Below are 19,908 nucleotides of genomic sequence, written 5' to 3' on the forward strand. Positions count from 1 at the left end.
AACTAGCTTAAGGAGAAAAAAAGAAAGATATAGAGAAGGGAGAGGAGTCAGGACTGGAGAGTAGATGAGAACAAAGGGAGGTATTTCAGTATAAAATTCTTTTGTTCAAGAGAATAAATAAGGCCCAGGCCTCTCTGTCACACAAAAATAAACTCTCCTGTTGAGCTACCTTCATTTACTCAATATCTGTTCGTCCTCACTATTTTTTTCCCCAAGTTTATTTATTTTTTTTCTTAGATACTAGTCACACTTGTGTGTGTGTGTATTCAGGCAGCATTAACTGTCCTGCCTTATGAATGGTTTTGCATGTGCAGTGCATGAATTTAAGTGAGATGGTGAGAAAGAATGATAGCCTCTGGCCAAGATCTGCTATATTAACACTTGTATAGGATTTGAATCATGCAAGAAATGGTACTCGTACATGGATCTGCTTAATAATTGTCTTGAAGGTGTCACTGTAATTGCTAATGTATGAAAGTATTTTCTTCAAATATCAATTATTTGTAGAAAATCATGTAAAAAGTGGAAAAGGTTTTATGAAGTGGTGTTTTCAGGGAAGACATTATGTAATTAGTATCCATATGTTTGGAGTGGTGATAAGAGCCAGGATGAATATGAGGAGCAATGCAACTTTTCTGAACTATACCTATAAAAGCAGATGTAGTATCTGCTTTGAATTCATTTCCCATTCCCTTCATTCCCTTCAAAGTTGTTGTATTTTGCTGATTTTCCTTGGAATGACTACTGCTTCCGTGCCAGAGACCCGTCTTTGTGTGCTGAGCACATAACAGAGGTGACAGTGTCTGGCATGGAGGCATACATTCCTCACTCTTTTTCTCGTCCTAAACCTTCTAAACCTTGGTTTAACACAGCTTGTTCTCGTGCTTTACATGATAGAGAGGTGGCCCACAAAAGGTACTTAAGCCTTCCATCATCAGAATCTCATGCACTTTATATTTCTGCCCGGAATCATGCCAAGTCTGTTCTCCAACTAGCCAAAAACTCCTTCATTAACAGAAAATGTCAAAACCTTTCAAGATCTAACTCCCCTCGTGATTTCTGGCATCTAGCCAAAAATATCTCCAATAACTTTGCTTCTTCTTCTTTCCCTCCTCTATTTCAACCAGATGGCACCACTGCTATCACATCTATTTCTAAAGCTGAACTCTTTGCTCAAACCTTTGCTAAAAACTCTACCTTGGACGATTCTGGGCTTGTTCCTCCCTCTCCTTGTTCCTCCCTTCTCCCTACTTCATGCCACCTATTAAAATTCTTCGCAATGATGTTTTCCATGCCCTCGCTGGCCTAAACCCTCGGAAGGCTTATGGACCTGATGGGGTCCCTCCTATTGCTCTCCGAAACTGTGCCTCCGTGCTTGTACCTTGCCTAGTCAAACTCTTTCAGCTCTGTCTGTCAACATCTACCTTTCCTTCTTGCTGGAAGTTTGCCTACATTCAACCTGTTCCTAAAAAGGGTGACCGTTCTAATCCCTCAAACTACCGTCCTATTGCTTTAATTTCCTGCCTATCTAAAGTTTTTTTAATCTATCCTCAACAGGAAGATTCTTAAACATCTATCACTTCACAACCTTCTATCTGATCGCCAGTATGGGTTCCGTCAAGGCCGCTCTACTGGTGATCTTCTGGCCTTCCTTACTGAGTCTTGGTCATCCTCTTTGAAAGATTTTGGTGAAACTTTTGCTGTTGCCTTGGACATATCAAAAGCTTTTGATAGAGTCTGACACAAAGCTTTGATTTCCAAACTACCCTCCTACAGTTTCTATCCTTCTCTCTGTAACTTCATCTCAAGTTTCCTTTCTGACCGTTCTATTGCTGCCGTGGTAGACGGTCACTGTTCTTCTCCAAATCTATTAACAACGGTGTTCCTCAGGGTTCTGTCCTGTCACCCACTCTCTTCTTATTATTCATTAATGATCTTCTAAACCAAACTTCTTGTCCTATCCACTCCTACGCTGATGATACCACCCTGCACTTTTCCACGTCTTTTCATAGACGTCCAACCCTTCAGGAGGTAAACATATCACGCAGGGAAGCCACAGAACGCCTGACTTCTGATCTTTCTAAAATTTCTGATTGGGGCAGAGCAAACTTGGTATTGTTCAATGCCTCAAAAACTCAATTCCTCCATCTATCAACTCGACACAACCTTCCAGACAACTATCCCCTCTTCTTCAATGACACTCAACTGTTCCCCTCTTCTACACTGAACATCCTCGGTCTGTCCTTTACTTATAATCTGAACTGGAAACTTCACATCTCATCTCTAGCTAAAACAGCTTCTATGAAGTTAGGTGTTCTGAGACGTCTCCGCCAGTTTTTCTCATCCCCCCAGCTGCTAACTCTGTACAAGGGCCTTATCCGTCCATGTATGGAGTATGCTTCACATGTCTGTGGGGGGTTCCACTCATACTGCTCTTCTAGACAGGGTGGAATCAAAAGCTTTTTGTCTCATCAACTCCTCTCCTCTAACTGACTGTCTTCAGCCTCTCTCTCACCGCCACAATGTTGCATATCTAGCTGTCTTCTACCGCTATTTTCATGCTAATTGCTCTTCTGATCTTGCTAACTGCATGCCTCCCCTCCTTCCGCGGCCTCGCTGCACAAGACTTTCTTCTTTCTCTCACCCCTATTCTGTCCACCTCTCTAACACAAGAGTTAACCAGTATTCTCAATCCTTCATCCCTTTCTCTGGTAAACTCTGGAACTCCCTGCCTGCTTCTGTATTTCCACCTTCCTATGACTTGAATTCCTTCAAGAGGGAGGTTTCAAGACACTTATCCATCAATTTTTGACCACTGCTTTGACCCTTTTATGGGATTGGCATTTCAGTGGGCATTTTTTTATTAGATTTTTGTTGCCCTTGGCCAGTGCCCTTCCTACATAAAAAAAAAAAAAAAAAAAACTTGTGCAGTGATATGCTGCTGTCAGTGCTTCTACCAGAACTGGGATGTTATCTGGAAGTCTCATTTATTCTGTAAAGCACTGATTTGTACTGTTTCTCTCCTCCATGGTAACTTCAACATCTATCTTGAACTTTGATTTTGGGCAGAGGAAGAAGTCAAATGGAGGTAAAATCCAGCTGAGATAAGATGAACAGTGATGATTGTGTTGTAGATGAAAATACACTACATCGATATGAGGCACCTGGAAGCATAGCAGTGTATGTTCAGGCCAAATGTGTGCATTCCATAGTGTTTAAATAATTCCTTGACAATGTCAGCAGCTTCCTTGATGGTGAACCCCTAATTGTGACAAGTTGCAACAATTGTTTTTGACATTTTCATGGACAGCTTATGGAAGATTGTCCTAAACTCTTGTCATCCCTCACTGATGTTCTGCTCCCCTTCATACACATCGTCCACTTGCCATTTTGTTGCCATACCCCTCATTTTTAGTTTCTGATGTTGAATTCTGAGTTCTTCATTCAAGTTTAAAGTTCTTTGACATCATAAATGAGCCCTCTCACTTGGTCACCAGTACTGATGTAACACAAGTACTGCAGGGAGCCACTTGGCATGCCAACTAAACAGATAATGTTGCTCTCCTTACATACACAGCAGTCCAATATACTGTCTATGCTACTTAAACAGTGGGAAATTTTCTTATTGCACCTTGTATGTATGACATGGTAAAAATGTAAATTTGATTAAATTCTTAAAGGAGAAAAAATTCAAGGGAGGCTTGCTTATTCCTAATTTGTCATCCTATGTCAGACCTTGGTTTCATGTTAGGGGTTTTAGAGGCAGAAACTAATGACAGAAAGAATACACTTTATTATATTTACAAAGCTTTGTACTGATTGTTTTCACAAAGACATGTTTTTATAATTTACCCTGACAGTTATCCATTAAGCCCACTTATTGGTCAGTAGTGCAGTACCTCACGTGTGTTCCCTATTTAGTATTAAAAACTTTAAGCTTTGTAAAGATATATTCCTTCAATTTTCTTCTAATTTTTTTTTTTTTTATTGTTTATTTTTTAGCCATATATAATGTGGTTAACAGGAAATCCCACATACAAAATATAGCTTTCACAATTTGAATATTTTAATCAAAAGTCCAAAGCATATACTTGGGCAACATTTCTGTATCAGTAACTTATTATAAATTAAAGTAGTGCTGTATACTTTCATTGTAAAAAATAATGAGACATTTACTAATTACCCTGGTAGTCAACTACACAATGTGGCACAGTCAATTTTTGCCCTATCCTTTGTACGCTCCATTTTTATTGTGTATGAAATTCAGATATCTTCCTTTTTACCAAGTAAGATTCAAAAGACTAGCATCTCTAAAAATAAAATATATTTCAGGTTTAACAGAAACATTTAGACTAAGACTAAAATTTTAAATTATCACATGAATTTGAAAGAAATGTCTAAGTTATTATTTCCCAAGGATTTAATTGATATCAGTACAACTACAAGGTGAAGCACATCACCTTCACCACAAAACTGAACTGTCATCACTAAATGAGATGAAAAAAAAAGTTACATTGAAAACAGTATATTAAAAAAAAATATATACTTTTTACTTAGTGCTTCATGGGCAGTGTTTACTATTTGTTAATCTCCCAAAGAGCACTAACTACAGCCCAAAACCATTTTCCTAAGAATCAAACTATTGATTGGTACATTCGTTTTACAAGTTTCACACTCATTACAACTTATCTTTACTTCACACAAATTTAGTAAATTTTCTTACATAAAACCATCAGTACTCTGCAAATGTGTGCCTTGTATATCAATCCTGGATTATCCCAGTTCTCAACACTAGCTTATCCCTCATTTATTTGCAGCAGCAAGGTCAAAGTATATACAAAAAGGATTAATTCTGGAAGAGTTGTCTATTCAAATATAAATTTACTTGCTAATGTCTTCTGTGTGGTTTGTTATTTTGTTAAATGTTTTATTATAAACTACTTTAACAAGCAGCCTTGCATATTTCATAATGTGATAATAAGAAATAACTGATACCAAGTATAATATATGTGCCACAAAAAGGGCCCATAGGTTTTGCCATACTGTTTGCAAATGAATACCAAGTGATCCTTAATATTGTGTAAAAATTTTTACTTCAAAATAAGATGAAACACTGCATTGTTGTGATGAGAAGAGGTATTTATATAAACCAAGGAGTTCAATATAAGACTAACAATCCTGTTTGTGTAGCTGCTGCTTTGTTGCTTCCACTCCCCTTAAAAATGTTTGCCTTGCTCATTTCAAATCTGCCATTATTATGAAGCAAATCAATTTCTGAAATTTATGTATCGTGCAGAATAATTGTCACATTTATACTTTGGTGGAAATAGGGATGATTTGCTGCCAGGCATATTTTTATTCATTCTCAATCATTCTCCATTGCTATATTTATCTAAGATGCTATTCTACAAATAAATGAGGGCCACTTGATGTGTAAGCTAGCTAAAGTTCACACTAAACTTTGATACACAGACATCTGCAAAATGAACTGTTGATAAATTGCACCATATATAAGCAACAATATATCAACAGTTTACACCACACATTTCAACAGTTCACAATCTACACATACTAATTCCTTGAGGTATAATATCCCCCGCCACTGCTACCACCACTACCACCACCACCTCCTCCTCCTCCTCCTCCTCCTCCTCCTCCTCCTCCTCCTCGGCCTCTCCAGTTAGAATTTGAGCCATATCCTCCTCCTTGAACGTTGCTCCTGCTGTAGCTGTTGTAGTTATTACTTGTATTGTACCCATGATTGTTATTGGAATGATGGCTACTGCTTCCAGTGCTATAGCCATAATTACCTGAGCTACTGTAGTTACTGGATCTGAAAGTAGAGACTTTATATAAGATCTATTGTTAAAAATATTCCTAAGAAAATAAACTTAGACATCCAACAGTGTTGTGTTACATGTTGTTCTTATGTAACATGTCGTGTGTAAAGGATTTCCAGAAATATCATCAAGTGAAATTAAATGTTGAACGTGTATGCTTTGTTTTGGATGTTCAGTGAAATGACAAGTATAGTAGGCAGTAACATCACTCTGGGCATGAAAGCTTGAGTTATACAGTTGTGGCTGCATCTTGGTGAAATTATGGATGATGTAATTTCTGGAACACTATAGTATCTCTGGAACACTATAGTATCTTATAAGAGATAAGCAGTTTTAATAGACCTTTAATTTACAGATATGTATGCAGTCCAGTCTCCACACATCATATATCATGCCCATTATTTTGGCATGGTATCCATCACAAAAAAACTGCATAGGAAAAGATCACTACTGCATGGCAACACTCAAGTTCTCACACAATGCTTTGACTGACAAAAAAGTTTTAATTCCACTTAATTACATTTGCCTCACTTGTGTATTTGCACATAGCTCAAAGCTACAGAGAGTGTAAGGGCAAAGGTGCTTCATAAAGTACACATTTCTCAAGGCAAGTGTAATTAACACTGACTTTTTATTGATCAAGGTAATGAGCAAGAACTTGAGTAATGCAATATACAGTAAAATCCCTCTCATCCGGCATTCAAGTATCCGGCAGCTTCAAGTATCCAGCACATTTTTCCCCCGAGCCTTAAAATCAATAAAAAATCAATGTGTACTCATAAAATCTATTAAAATTCCCGCGCGAGGCATACTCTGTCCCCTCGCCACCAGAGCGCACTGCTTCGCGCCACCCGTGGCCCACTGCACTGTGTTTACTCAGTGACTCAGTCCCACGTGTGCACTGTTTATCGCCTGACGCCTTCATCATGCCTAAAGTTGTAGAAAAGTGTTGTGCTTACACTTAAGCAGCTGATCAGATCAGCTGCTGATTAAGATCAGCTGATCTTTGTTATGGTAAGATGCGTGAGTGTAGGGTGGTGATTGTGGACATAATTTCACTTCTATTCAAGTATCTGGCAATATTCAAGTATCCGGCATGTCAGCGGTCCCGTTGATGCCGGATAAGAGGGATTTTACTGTAGTGGTGATTTTTTCCCCTTGCAGGTTTTCTGGTGGAACCAGAGGCAAAATAATGGGCATGCTAGTTGGCCACATAGAACTCACTGCAATCACACGAAGATGTGCTGACTATACAAGAGTAGAGTGTGGCTGCAATTCTCAATACTGTAAGAGGCTACAAGGCAGCATGTTGGAACAAGTGAGGACCAGGAGGGGAGTAGCAAAGCTAGGCAACAGGTGAGTGTCAAGCAGGATGCCTGCCATCATATTCTTAATGTTTTGCAGTTTCAATGATGATGGTCAGTTTGCATTCTTGATCTGCTGTATGTATCTGTTTATGAAATTGGAACAATATCATGATTGCATGTTGCCCCCAGTATGATGGATGCCTTAGAATAAACAAAAAATATAATGTATATCAATATTTTGTTCTTGTTTTAAGGTAACTTGTGTAAAATTGCCTAAAATAATATTGACCAGACCATAAAATGTCTCTTGCCCATCATGAAAATTATCACATGGGCCACTGGAAGACTTTTCCTACCTTCCCTACAAATGATACGTTCTTGCTTGCTGAAATACCTGCAGCTGTGATCTAATATTAAAAATGGTATTCCTATTTTCTAGGCACAGCCACAGAAGCAGCAATCTGTATACTTGATTGACAGCACAGCAACTCCATCTACTTCACAGCAGCAATCTCATTCTTTGATGAATGTAATAAAGAATAGGAATGCCATTACAGACACCAGGTAACAAATATAAGTATCTCGTAAACAAGAATAAATAATTTGTTGAGAAAGCAAAAGCCTCCTCACAATAATCATTTCATGATGAACACAATAAGGACTTTATTTAGGGTATAATAAATATATTTTCAAGTAATGTTATTCAAGGTGTCCCAAAAGTTAAGGTACATACTCTGGGATTTGATAGGTCAAGTAATTCTAAATTGAAAATATTCTATACACATACATATGCTACTTAGAAACTAATGCTTAAGTTGTGTGTTGCAGGAACCGCTCACCTGGGGGTGCCTCTGCCTCCTTCCTTCCTACATCAGCTCGCTACGTACTCAAATGGTGCTGTGTAGCATTAAGTGATAATTTTTTGTGTACAATCTAAGCAGTCAAAGCCTTACAGGAAACTAGCAAATGATAGATTGAATTTTTGCATGTCAGTGAAGAAAATGTACTGGTAAGACAGAGCTACTTTTTAAACATACATGGCCAGCTTCATGCCAACTACCCAGTGTTCCCTCCACTCCTGTAAATGTTACTTTGATATTCTTTCTAAGTGATGTAAAATTGTGTTGTGTTCTGTGAAGTATGCCCCTTTATGTATTTATAATCTTGTACTGATGGTGGGGTTTTGTACTGTTATCCAGAGGATAAGACTTGATAAGATAAGGTAAGTCTTGAGCTGCTCCAATACCTTCAGCTGCTGCAGAAATACCAGAATACCAGGGAAAGATCCTCTTTCATTGAGATGCTGACACACTATCTAGGTGTCTTCTGTCTGGGTGCCTGCATCTGTATTCTGCTGCTGCAGCCCAGGCATTCCCATCACAGAATGAATATCATTACATGAATATCATGCCCAAATACTCAGTGTTACTGAATGTGAAAGGCATTTTCACCATAGAGGAGAGAAAAAAAAAAAAAAAAAAAAAAAAAAAAAAAAAAAAAAAAAAGTCAGCTGAATGATGAGGCCCGTCACTTAGGTAACAAGATATCAACTGTTGAATTGTTGAGGACGTGATAGTTGCAATGAGTTGCCATGTATGTTTAAAAGGTAGCACTTAACCACTGTATTGCTGTTATGTTACCTGTACATTTTCTTCACTGCCACAAACAAAAATTTAATCTCCCATTTCCAAACTGTGTTCTGTAAGGGTTTGACTGTGTAGACTGTACAGAAAAATTATCATTTAATGCTGCACAGCACCATTTGAATATGTAGCAACCTGAGCTGGAAGGGAAGGAGGCAGAGGTCCACCAAGGCAAGCAGTTCCTGCAACACACAATTTACACATAAATTTCTAGCAAAATAAATGAAAACACAGCATATGTGTATTGAGTATTTTTTATTTAGAATTACTTGAATTATCAAACCCTGAAGTATGTACTTGCACACTTGCAGGACACTCTGTATAATAAGCTATGTATACTATGTTTTTGTAAGGGACCCATCTCAGAGAAGGCAGCAAGCAACCAGCATTCACTGCTGTTCCAATTTTGTAAACAAGCAAACCATTACCAATGAAGCTGTGAACAATACAGAATATGACTGAAGAAAGCTTAGAATAGAATTTTTAAGTGACAATTGATCAACCATTTTAGCAACCTGTCAGATATACACTGCAAAAAGTAAGTTTGCTGGACAGCAGGTCAACAGATTTATTGCATTTTCCAATTCAAAGCAAAAAGAGTGAGTTCACTTGTACTGCAAAATCTCTTTGTTGATATGTTGGCAACAATGATGCCTGGCAATACTGTGTGGCAGGACAGCCACACTCAGCTGCTCTGTGAGGCTTACAAGGCAGGATTTTGAATAGCATGTTGTTTTGTGCCTCAACATTTCTCTTTTGTTTGTTGTGCAACACTTGGTGCATGCATAGCCCAATTTGATGATCTGGAGGGTTACTACTAAGAGCATAGCAACTATGGTTGTCTTGTACAGGACAGGCATTCCATCAAACAAATATTAGCTTATACAGACAGGAGTGTGCATGTTTGTCTGACAAATATGCACACTCCTGCCTGTCTAAGCAAACATCTGTTTGATTGGAATGCCTGTCCTGTACAAGGCAACCACAACTGCCATGCTCTTAGTAGTAACGTTCCAGGTCGTCACACTGGGCTATGCACGCACCAAATGTTGCACAACAAGCAAAAAAGAAATGGCGAGGCATAGAATAAACAAAAACAAAGAAAGAACACCATTATAACAAGCTTCTACTGTATTTTTCTTAAAATGAAGTACACAATTATTTATAACAGCATTTTACTCCATCCTTCAAGTGTACATGTACTTGATCCACCTGTTTGTGGGATTTAGGAGACACAAGTCCCTACAACAAGGAGAGAGAGAGAGAGAGAGAGAGAGAGAGAGAGAGAGAGAGAGAGAGAGAGAGAGAGAGAGAGAGAGAGAGAGAGAGAGAGAGAGAGAGAGAGAGAGAGAGAGAGAGAGAGGGGGGGGGGGGATAAGCTGCAGAGTCCAAGTGTATGGAGTTCTGCCAAAGAAGTGTCTCCTCACCTCTACAAATACGGGAGGAACAGTGTAACACAGTGTAACAATCTTACCTGCTATAGTTACTGCTGTAGCCCCCCTGTGACCTGTTGTCATAATTCGTTCTGCTGGAGTAGTTCTGGTTGTATCCTCCCCCATTTCCTGAATATTGACTACTCCTACTGGAGTTGCTGTAAAAATTCAGTCATCAACTCTAAGAAGCAAACTATTAACCTATCTACAATGAACTAAAGCTTACAAAGTTGCTATTAGAATGAACACTACAAATATTTTGACTTCACTTGTTCTTACTGTCATTCACATAGTACTTGATGTGAAATAAATGCCATACCTGTGATAATTTGATGACTGGCTCATCATAGGGAAGGAGAATGATGGAGGTGCTCCCAAGAGGCTTCTGCTACCAGAACCACCACCACCACCACCACCACCACCACCACCGCCACCAGGCCTCCATTGGCTTTCCCTCCCATCACGTGACCCATACTGGCCTTGATGACCTCCTCCGCGGCCTCGGTTGGTGTAGTGACTGAGTGTAGACAATGATACTTTCACACACATTATATAAAAATAATGAACTAAAGTTAATAGCGATAAAGCAAGAAATCTAGTGATACTGATTCAGCTACAATATTCATGAAAATCTATGGCAATCTTCTCATACAAAGTATATTTCCGTGCTGAGAAAATCAGCATTAGTCTGTTACATCTATCAATCACTGAATACTGGTTATGGTATGGAAGGAACATGCCAGCTCATGATGCATCATCAGCCTCTACACAGAAAAGTCATCTTTCAATCTCTTGTTCCAGCCATATAATCAGTTAAATCAGATTGAGTATTTCTTTAACTGGAATTTTTTTTTAACCTTACACTTATATTACCTTTAGAACTATAAGAATAATGATCAGCTGATCACATTGTTCTCAACTAAGACTCACTGGACTGTAGCAAAACTTTTCAATCTCTCTCTTACACACACACACACACACACAATTAAATTAATTAATTAATTTAAATAAAATAAATGAATATCAAATAAATAAAATTTTAAATAGAGGTAAAATCATGGTCAGAAGTAACTATTTTTGTTATGTTTTGCATTTTTCCTCAATCTTAATCCTTGATGTGCTGACAATCTCTCTACATAATCTGACAACTGGCAGACTGACTCAGCAGATTAGTGGATTGAGGGGAAATGCTCAACTTGGTGGAAACATGCAACAGGATAATCCACAACTGACCATTGTTATACCAACAATACACTGCAGACACAGGTAAAACTGTGTTTAATTTACTGTGACTGCTGGTACCACTGGCTAAGTGATAAATGAGATTATCTAAGAAGGGAGAGAGACTGAAAAATAATTGAGGTGAAAACTAATTATTTAAAGATATTTTCTTAGTTAATGATTAACATTAAAATGAATCTTTAAAGCCAATAATGCATTTCACTTGTTTTATGAATGATTTTTGTATCAAAGTGAGTGTTTACTTGAATTGGATATATCAAAATAATTTTAATTTACTATTCCTCTGTCAGCAAATTTTACCTGACTCAGCTGTGATTCAACATTATTTATACAAGTGCTGAAACAGAATGAGGTTAAAACATTCATGCTAAAATGTAGGCGACATTTAGGCTGATAGGGGAATCTGTGGAACAGCAAGAAAGTGGAAGAGAGAAAGAGCATGCTACACTAACAGAGATTAACTATAGTAAACAATAACCAGACCTTTCCCCATGTTTAGAAAAAAATAAAAATATAGCCTAGAGCTGATAACGCAAATACTAATTGCCCACCTGCACTAAGTGAATAATTAATCTTCAACCTTTTTCAAAACTCCAAAAGGTAAACATGCAACTTGTCAGTAACTATTACTCTAATGCTAATACACAGTGTGTGTGTGTGTGTGTGTGTGTGTGTGTGTGTGTGTGTGAAATATAAGCGGATATATTTTTTTAATGCTGTATGCTTTGAAAAATGGAAGAGGAGATGACAGAGAGATTATAGAAAGCAGAAAGTGATAGATGGATCAACACTGAGCATAATGTACCTGGTTAGATATGAAATTTGTAAGGATGGAAATCAGTACTGTATTATGTAGGAAGGCATGAAAGTTGAGGCAATGAGCAAGTTTAGATTAGGACATGACATGAAAAAATTTATCATACTCGTTTCACTGAATGCTCCTATATGAGAACAGAGGTAAGAGAGAAAAAATTAGAGAAGTTACTTGATGAGAAAAAGGGGAAAAAAATGCTAAAGTATGCCAAAGTATGCTAAAGAATACTAAAGGTGTGGAGAAAATGATCAAAGGTGTACACTGCTTTCACAAATCTAGAGAGATTCACAAAACAATATAGTGGAAAGCAATAAATATGTCCTGCTATATGTCAGTGTTTATGTTAGAATGAATACTGGAGTAGGTTAAAGTTTCAGAATATTATAACTGTGATCTGAGGATGTGATGTCATCCTGACAATTCTACCTGTTTATAGATGAAATGTAACAAAGCCAAGACAGATGAACATAAATTATGCAAAATGTAAGCTGAATACTGTCCTATTCAAAGCCAAGACTGGTAGTACAGATGAACATAAATTATGCAAAATGTAAGCTGAATACTACCCTATTCAAAATGGCACTCTGCTAGCACATACTGAGCAAGATTAACAGAAATCAATAATTAAATTCAGTGCTGTTTACACAGTTTGAAGTTAATGTGAACAAGAATTTAGCAACATTATTTGGAAAGATAAATAGTAGTAAGTCTGCCATGTTGTAAATGGTAAGACCTGAAAACCAAAATCACAGTGAAAAAGACTCAAAATGAATTTTATCACCCTTGCTTCATCCTGCATTTACAAAATTTGAAAGGGAAGAAAAGTTGTATAATCATCAAGGCACATTAAAGCATATAAGAGCACAAAATATGGACATGGGGAAAAAGACACTGAAAGAACCGAAGTCCCGACAATGGTATATGAATGTGGTACACTGATATAGAACAAAAGTCAGTGGAATAAAATACAAGCAAGGTATCTCTAGAAGTGTCTGTGATGCAAACACAACAAATGGTAAAAAGAATGAAAGTATGTGGAAACCCTATTATGAACAGGAAGGAAGAAGGAAATCATTTGAGTGGTGGGGATGGTGAAATGCTGCACCCTTTCATGATTTCGTCAGTAGGAAAGAATGGTGAAAAGAGAGATGAGAAAGCTATATATCAACATGTATATATACAAGAGTCAACATGACTTGCTGACTTTGACTTTGACTTTGACTTCAGACTTCTGATTAATTTGGAAACGCTGAACTCCAAGATTACATTGGTTTTTATTTTAGCCTTATATATATTTTTTTTATTTTCAAGGATGAATAAGGGGGGTACTTACAACATATCCCACATCTTTTAGCAATTGCCACAAAAAAAAACAATTTCAATTATTTCCATGATCACGTCTATGCTATTTTTCTATTTAGAATACCATTCCAACTTACAATAAACAAATTTTGTGATTAACTAATAAATTAACTATAATATAACAGAGATCAAACAGAAAAACATAAATTTACAATATAAAGAACTTTAGTTGAAATAAGTACATGGCTTTGAAGTATACTCACAGAAGCAATGCAATTTTAGAATAACAGCTTGCCGTAAATTAACTGATTTCCATTCAATGATAGCAATAAAAGAATAAGGAGACATTCTTCATTCACATGGAACTGATTCCAGTCTGTATGAAGAGTTTCTTTTAATATTCAACAGTAGTCAGCCATTATGTATATGTCCCACCTTCCTTGATATCATTCCTTTACAGCTTTCATGTCTACAGATTTCTTCATCTTGTTTATGACTTAATGTCAACTAAATCTTCATTGTATATATGAATTTGGCAGCAGAACAAATTCACTCTTATGAGCACAACAGTGAAAAAAGCCATTAAAACGTTTCACTCTTTACTTGATATCACCCAAGGGGCACATCAAATGTGGAAATACCACCAGTTTTCTGATTTGCAGCTCATCAAACACATCAGCTTCATTTGCAAATGGCCGACTCAAAATTTTTTTCATGGTTTACAGTAAGGCATTAATTTTGTTAAATCTATTGATTTGTAGTACTGGTTCACAATGAAGAAACCATTTTAGGAACCTTAACTCCGAAAAATTATCATAAATGAACCAAGTGGTGACAGACATGCCAGACAAGAGCTCTGACTACTGTGTCTTTACTCAGTGTTCAGTGCTGCATCACTCAGCCTGGAATGGTGGGCAGTAGACAGGCAGCATCACCCTGACCTGACTTAGGAGGCTTGGTCACATAGGAGTTTATAGGCTGGCTTTCAATTGCAGAAATGCCTGGTTCTGATACCTGAGGCTTGGAAATGCTGTGCAAATATCCAGCTTTCTATGATCACTTAAATGTAGAGCTTCATTAAGTCCAGTTTGATGTAGAGTGGAAGGATTATTTATTTTCCCTGCTTCTTAGTGGTTGATTTGTGTTTAGATCACTAACATTCAAAACTATTCTCACCAGAGTTACTACAATGTTTGTTCTCAGCATGATTCTCCAGCAGACACAATAAACATAAATGTTCTGTTTATCTTCCTTTTTAGTAAATTAAAATGTTAACCATTTTTGATCCACATAGATTATCCAGTTTTGGTCACCATATTTGAGTAACATAAGCTTTTTTCCATATCCATTTAAGATGTAAAGAAGGATTAATAGCAATTTAATTATAACCTACTTACATAAATATTAACTGTGGAGTAAGACACATCTGAGGCTACTCTTTGGAATGGCCAAAAATAAAGACCAAAGAAGAAACAGCATAAACAGGAAAACATAATGACCTTCAACCCAGGACTGAAGGCAGGCAGAGGTGGCATGTCATTGAACAAAATATAGACAACAGGCAAAAACCAAAGTTATCTCTAGATCAGCATCAAAAAATCAATTAAAAATTGTCAGGTCTTGACAGAAGAAAATGTAAGAAAAATGTTGGTCTGTGGATCCTGTGGATGATTACTACCTATGGAGAGAGAGAGAGAGAGAGAGAGAGAGAGAGAGAGAGAGAGAGAGAGAGAGAGAGAGAGAGAGAGAGAGAGAGAGAGAGAGAGAGAGAGAGAGAGAGAGAGAGAGAGAGAGAGAGAGAGAGAGAGAGAGAGAGAGAGAGAGAGAGAGAGAGAGAGAGAGAGAGAGAGGGGGGAGCTGAAATGAACTATGCACGGATAAGATTTCTGGTCAAAAGCAAATGAAAACTTGTGGTGTTGTTACTCACATGTATTGTGTCAACAAACAGCTGTCTGAGCAGACTGGAATACACACACTACTGCAAATGTGTGCGACAGGAAGGCCCTTTATATACTAAGATAGTTCAGAGGTAGAGGTTGGGTGGAACAGCAAGCAAACTGCAATGCACATAATGTAAGTGCATGAACACAATACAACAGAGGTTTTCTCAAGGCTACCCATCTAAGCTAATTCCAAGGAACAGGCACCATAGGAGATAGGGAAGTCAAATTTAAAGGTGAAATTAATAGGGGTTGATATATTATTTTTTTTTTAGCTGATTTCTAGTGCAAGCTTTAAATAATCAGTAGAACCAGTGGCATCAAGCAGCATCAGCAACAAAGCAATCACCGCAAAATAATGCAAAACCTCCATGTTCTATGGATCTTCTTCCTCATAATAAGCCAGTGCAGTTATTCAGATTATGTGTGTGTGTGTATGTGTGTGTGTGTGTATTAGCAGTAGACCAAATCTAAATTCTGATCATATTTTCCTGTTCCCAAACCGACTTTTATCTTGCGTCTTAGTTCAGATAAAACTTTCTTATTCCCAAAAATTTTATCCTATCTAATTTTGACCTCACAAATGTTTATCACCAACTGTAGACCATTTGAAAATGCCAATACTTCTCCTAAGAATACAAAACATTTTCATTTTTTTCTTTTCCTAATCTAATTCATGCTCTCATGTTTTATAAGCAGGTATGCTCAACTCAGTCACTTTAGTCTATTACCACATTAACAACCACACCACTGCTGTACAATGCACATACATTTTTCTACACTTTCTCTTTCTCTTAGTTAAAATTCAGTGTTAATAATTAAACACCTGATCTTTCATTCTTTTAGTGCATGCATTATCTCTCCATAACATTTCTTTTACTTTATTAATTAACTCTCTTCCCACGTTTAATCCCAATTTAATCTTTGGTCACACACAACATTTTCAAGTCATTTTATAAGCTACTAAAACTAACCCTTTGGAAGTTGAAAAGACCAAAATTAATCTGGACCATAAATCATCCTCACTGGTGTTTTCTTTGATCTGCATGCTTGATATTTCCCACGCAACTCCAGTGATGCTGCTAATAATAAGCCAATAAAACCTTAGTAGCTACTGGCTGTGTGTGTGTGTGTGTGTGTGTGTGTGTGTGTGTGTGTGTGTGTGTGTAGATCTAGCTCTTAAATAAAATTTGCATCTCTGGCCAACAGAGAACAAGCATGCATGGGGTAAGGTCTCCATAAATAAATAAATAAATATATAAATAAATAAATAAATAAATAAATAAATAAAAATAAATAAATTAATTAATTAATTAAATAAATAAAAATATAAAAGAAATAAATCAGTAAATGAATAAACAAATAAATAAAAAAATAAAATAAATAAATAAATAAGCAAAGAGAAGAGGGAGGGAAAGGAAGGAAAAGTGCTCTAGTGCACAGCACATGCAATCAAATTAATTTATCAACTTTGTTATGTGATTGTAAATTTACTTGTTTCCTAAAAAATCTTCCTAACACATTGACCCTCTGACTTGTGCAAAGGATGTGATCAAAAAGTCTTCAAGATGCTAACTTGTCATGATAAAGAGATATAGCTGCCATCAAAGTGGCAAGGGCAACAGTTGTTGTGAAACTTGTAGCCATGAACACATAAATAAGATGTGGCCAAAGAGCAGCAATGCTTATAATTTAACTGCAGTTCATGCATAATTTTTTGATGCAGCATAATGGCCATCAAAGCACTTTTAAAAATGTGCCACTGTACAATGAATTGAATTTACTTAAATCTTCAATGGATCCTCTCATGGATAACGCAGACCAATCTGAATGGCATATGCTCTTAGCTAACATGTGGGTGATGATACACCTGCCATGGTCAGAGTAATAAAGCAGGTATTTTTACAGGATCTGCAACTTTCTGATCACAAGCCAGTTATTCTATTATATACTCAAGCAATTTATGGTGCAGAAAGATTAGTCCCCTGACTGAAAGAAATTGTATCCCCCTGCTCCCTATGCAGGATCCATTCTGATGCCACACCCTCTCCCTTCCCTCCCTTAATTTTGTTCCTAAGGCTGTGTCCCTCCAAGATTTCCCAGTTTAAGATCCACTTCTCAACAACCAAACCCAACATGTTTGATTACTGTCCCTCTCAGAAGGCCTCTACACCCTCTCTAGTTAGATAGGGTAATGTGCCTAGTACTGACCCAGGAGCATTTCCATAGTCTTCAGGAAATCCTTGCATTTCAGGTCCTGATCCTAAGAGGCCTCCTGCTCCTGAGCTTGGTGTTAGAGGAGGTCTTTGACCTGTCATTCCAGAACCCATGAGGGGTCCTTCATCATCTAGCCCAGAGCCCATGAAGCCTCCAGATCTTGGTGGAGTTGGAAGCAGACCTGGACTTGCACCAAGAAGCCCTTGCCCTCCTCGGGCACCTTTCAGGAGGGGCACGTTGTGGCTGTACAGCCCTCCACCTCGAAGGTTCGGCAGGAGGTGGCTGCAGGAGGATGTCAAGTTAAGAGGCATGCTGGTTCCCCTCAATGATATAATAAAGAAAACCAAGAGGAGATAATAGAACTACTGCATACATTTGACATTTCCTTGCCATTACCACCATGGAAGATATTACTAGGCTAGGAAAATTTAACCCAATAATATTTAGTATATTATCTTTTTGAAAGACAAGCAGAGACAGACACCTTATGCTTACAAAACTTCAAACACACATACTACAGAACCAAATTATGTCATGCAGTAAAATCTCACTTAGGTAAGTTTTAAACTGCCCCAATATTTGTGCACTACTGCTATCAATATTTCTTGTGATTTAAAATCAGTGTATTTTATATAATAAATCTACCTAAAACCTCCCAATTTTCAGTTTTTCCTTACAAACCCAGGTGCCAAGTTCACAATACATTTCTAGTAATTCAATAAGATAACACCTACAAATTAATAGTTACAAGAGTTAGAATTAATAAAATTACAGCATGTTACTCTGAATAACTTTGAAAAATTGCTAATTAGATGTACCAGAGTCCTACTGAAATAATAACCTTAAGACAATATTACTACATTGTTAAAACAGTTGAAAACCAAGGGATGTGTTTACACGAGTTGTGTTCCATCACCAGTCAGTAATTCACAAAGTTCCTGACAGGGCCAAACAAATACTGTATTTCTTGCCATATAAGACGCACCGGAAACAAATACTGTATTTCCCGCCATGTAAAACATACCGGAGTATGAGATACACCTATAATTTGGCAGGGGATATTTAGAAAACAATAAAATAAGCCCCACTTTTCTTTGAATTTCATACCCCACCTCTCAATCAGGCTTTGGTCCAAGTTGGAGCTCAAACCAACACAGAAAAGTAGAAAAATCACACCAGTTTATCAGTGATCATAACTGTGGCTGAACAATTATGACTATGATACTACCTTATGTTGCTTTCTGCCTTTCTCTGTGTTGAAGATGTTCCACTATTGGCTGAAGAGTTTGTGCTCCTACCCAGCTGTTGACTTGAAATGGTAAATAAAACACTCCTTGCACATGTTAAAATCTCTGATCTTGATCTTGATACTACAGGTTTTTATGCTTTAGCAATATTTTAGTTTGTAATCATTATCTAGTAATTTTTAGCACTATTTCAATTTGTGATCATTATTTAATAATATATAAATATATACATTTCATTCTGGGGTCAAACAGTAGTGTTTAGGTGTTACTCTAGTAGCAGTAACCATAACCCATAGGCCTACCCAAACCTATCAGTGTATAAAATGCAGGAAGATTTTTTATTTATTATTTTTTTTTTTTGTGGGGGGGGTGCATCTTATATGGTGGAAAATACGGTAGCTCACATCAATGTACTGTGAATCTGGCACCACCACTTGCAGAATCAGTACTCACAGAAGAGTTAGCAAGTCAACTGTTTGGTTGGTTAGTGAGGAGAGAAGTTACAGAAGGAAAATACAACAATTTAGACACAGTAAGTAGAATGTTAGCTTGAATGATTGCATCCTCTTTCTATTCAGAGGTATGTAGAATCAAGCATCTCCACAATTATAATATTGACACAAAATGCATAAAAAGTTCCTAAGTCTTAGTTGCCCTTGTCACATGAATATGAGGAGGCACTGACTGAGTGGTCAGCACACTTAAGTTAAAATGTCATGTGTATCTGTACTTAAGAACAAGATATGGTCTCCTTATACAAAGGATTTGCCAGCACTGACTGTCACAGAGTGACTTAGAACATATCCTAGTATACAACTGTTCAAGTAGGGACAGGTGATATATTGTATCAAGCATGCTCTAATAACTGACCACTTATAACTCTTCAATATCAGAATTAATAGCTTTAATATCAGAATTAATGT

General features: G+C 37.2%; 1 protein-coding gene across 2 annotated transcripts in view; it reads right to left on the bottom strand.

Annotated features, from left to right (window-relative positions):
* Positions 1-3,773: 3,773 nt before the first annotated feature.
* The window catches only part of LOC135105098 (5'-3' exoribonuclease 2 homolog), a 32,259-nt gene continuing 16,124 nt past the window's right edge, over positions 3,774-19,908 (bottom strand). The window contains exons 15-18 of one of the 2 annotated variants that reach the window (XM_064013083.1): positions 17,733-18,020; positions 10,543-10,740; positions 10,265-10,381; positions 3,774-5,833 (exon numbers count right to left, since the gene is read on the bottom strand). In XM_064013083.1, the coding sequence (XP_063869153.1) occupies positions 5,572-5,833; positions 10,265-10,381; positions 10,543-10,740; positions 17,733-18,020 (865 nt within the window). In that variant the 3' untranslated portion in view covers positions 3,774-5,571. The remainder of the gene's footprint in view (positions 5,834-10,264; positions 10,382-10,542; positions 10,741-17,732; positions 18,021-19,908) is intronic. The other variant, XM_064013084.1, reaches the window with a different exon arrangement.

Source organism: Scylla paramamosain, chromosome 11 (assembly GCF_035594125.1).
Source record: "Scylla paramamosain isolate STU-SP2022 chromosome 11, ASM3559412v1, whole genome shotgun sequence".
NCBI lineage: Eukaryota > Metazoa > Arthropoda > Malacostraca > Decapoda > Portunidae > Scylla > Scylla paramamosain.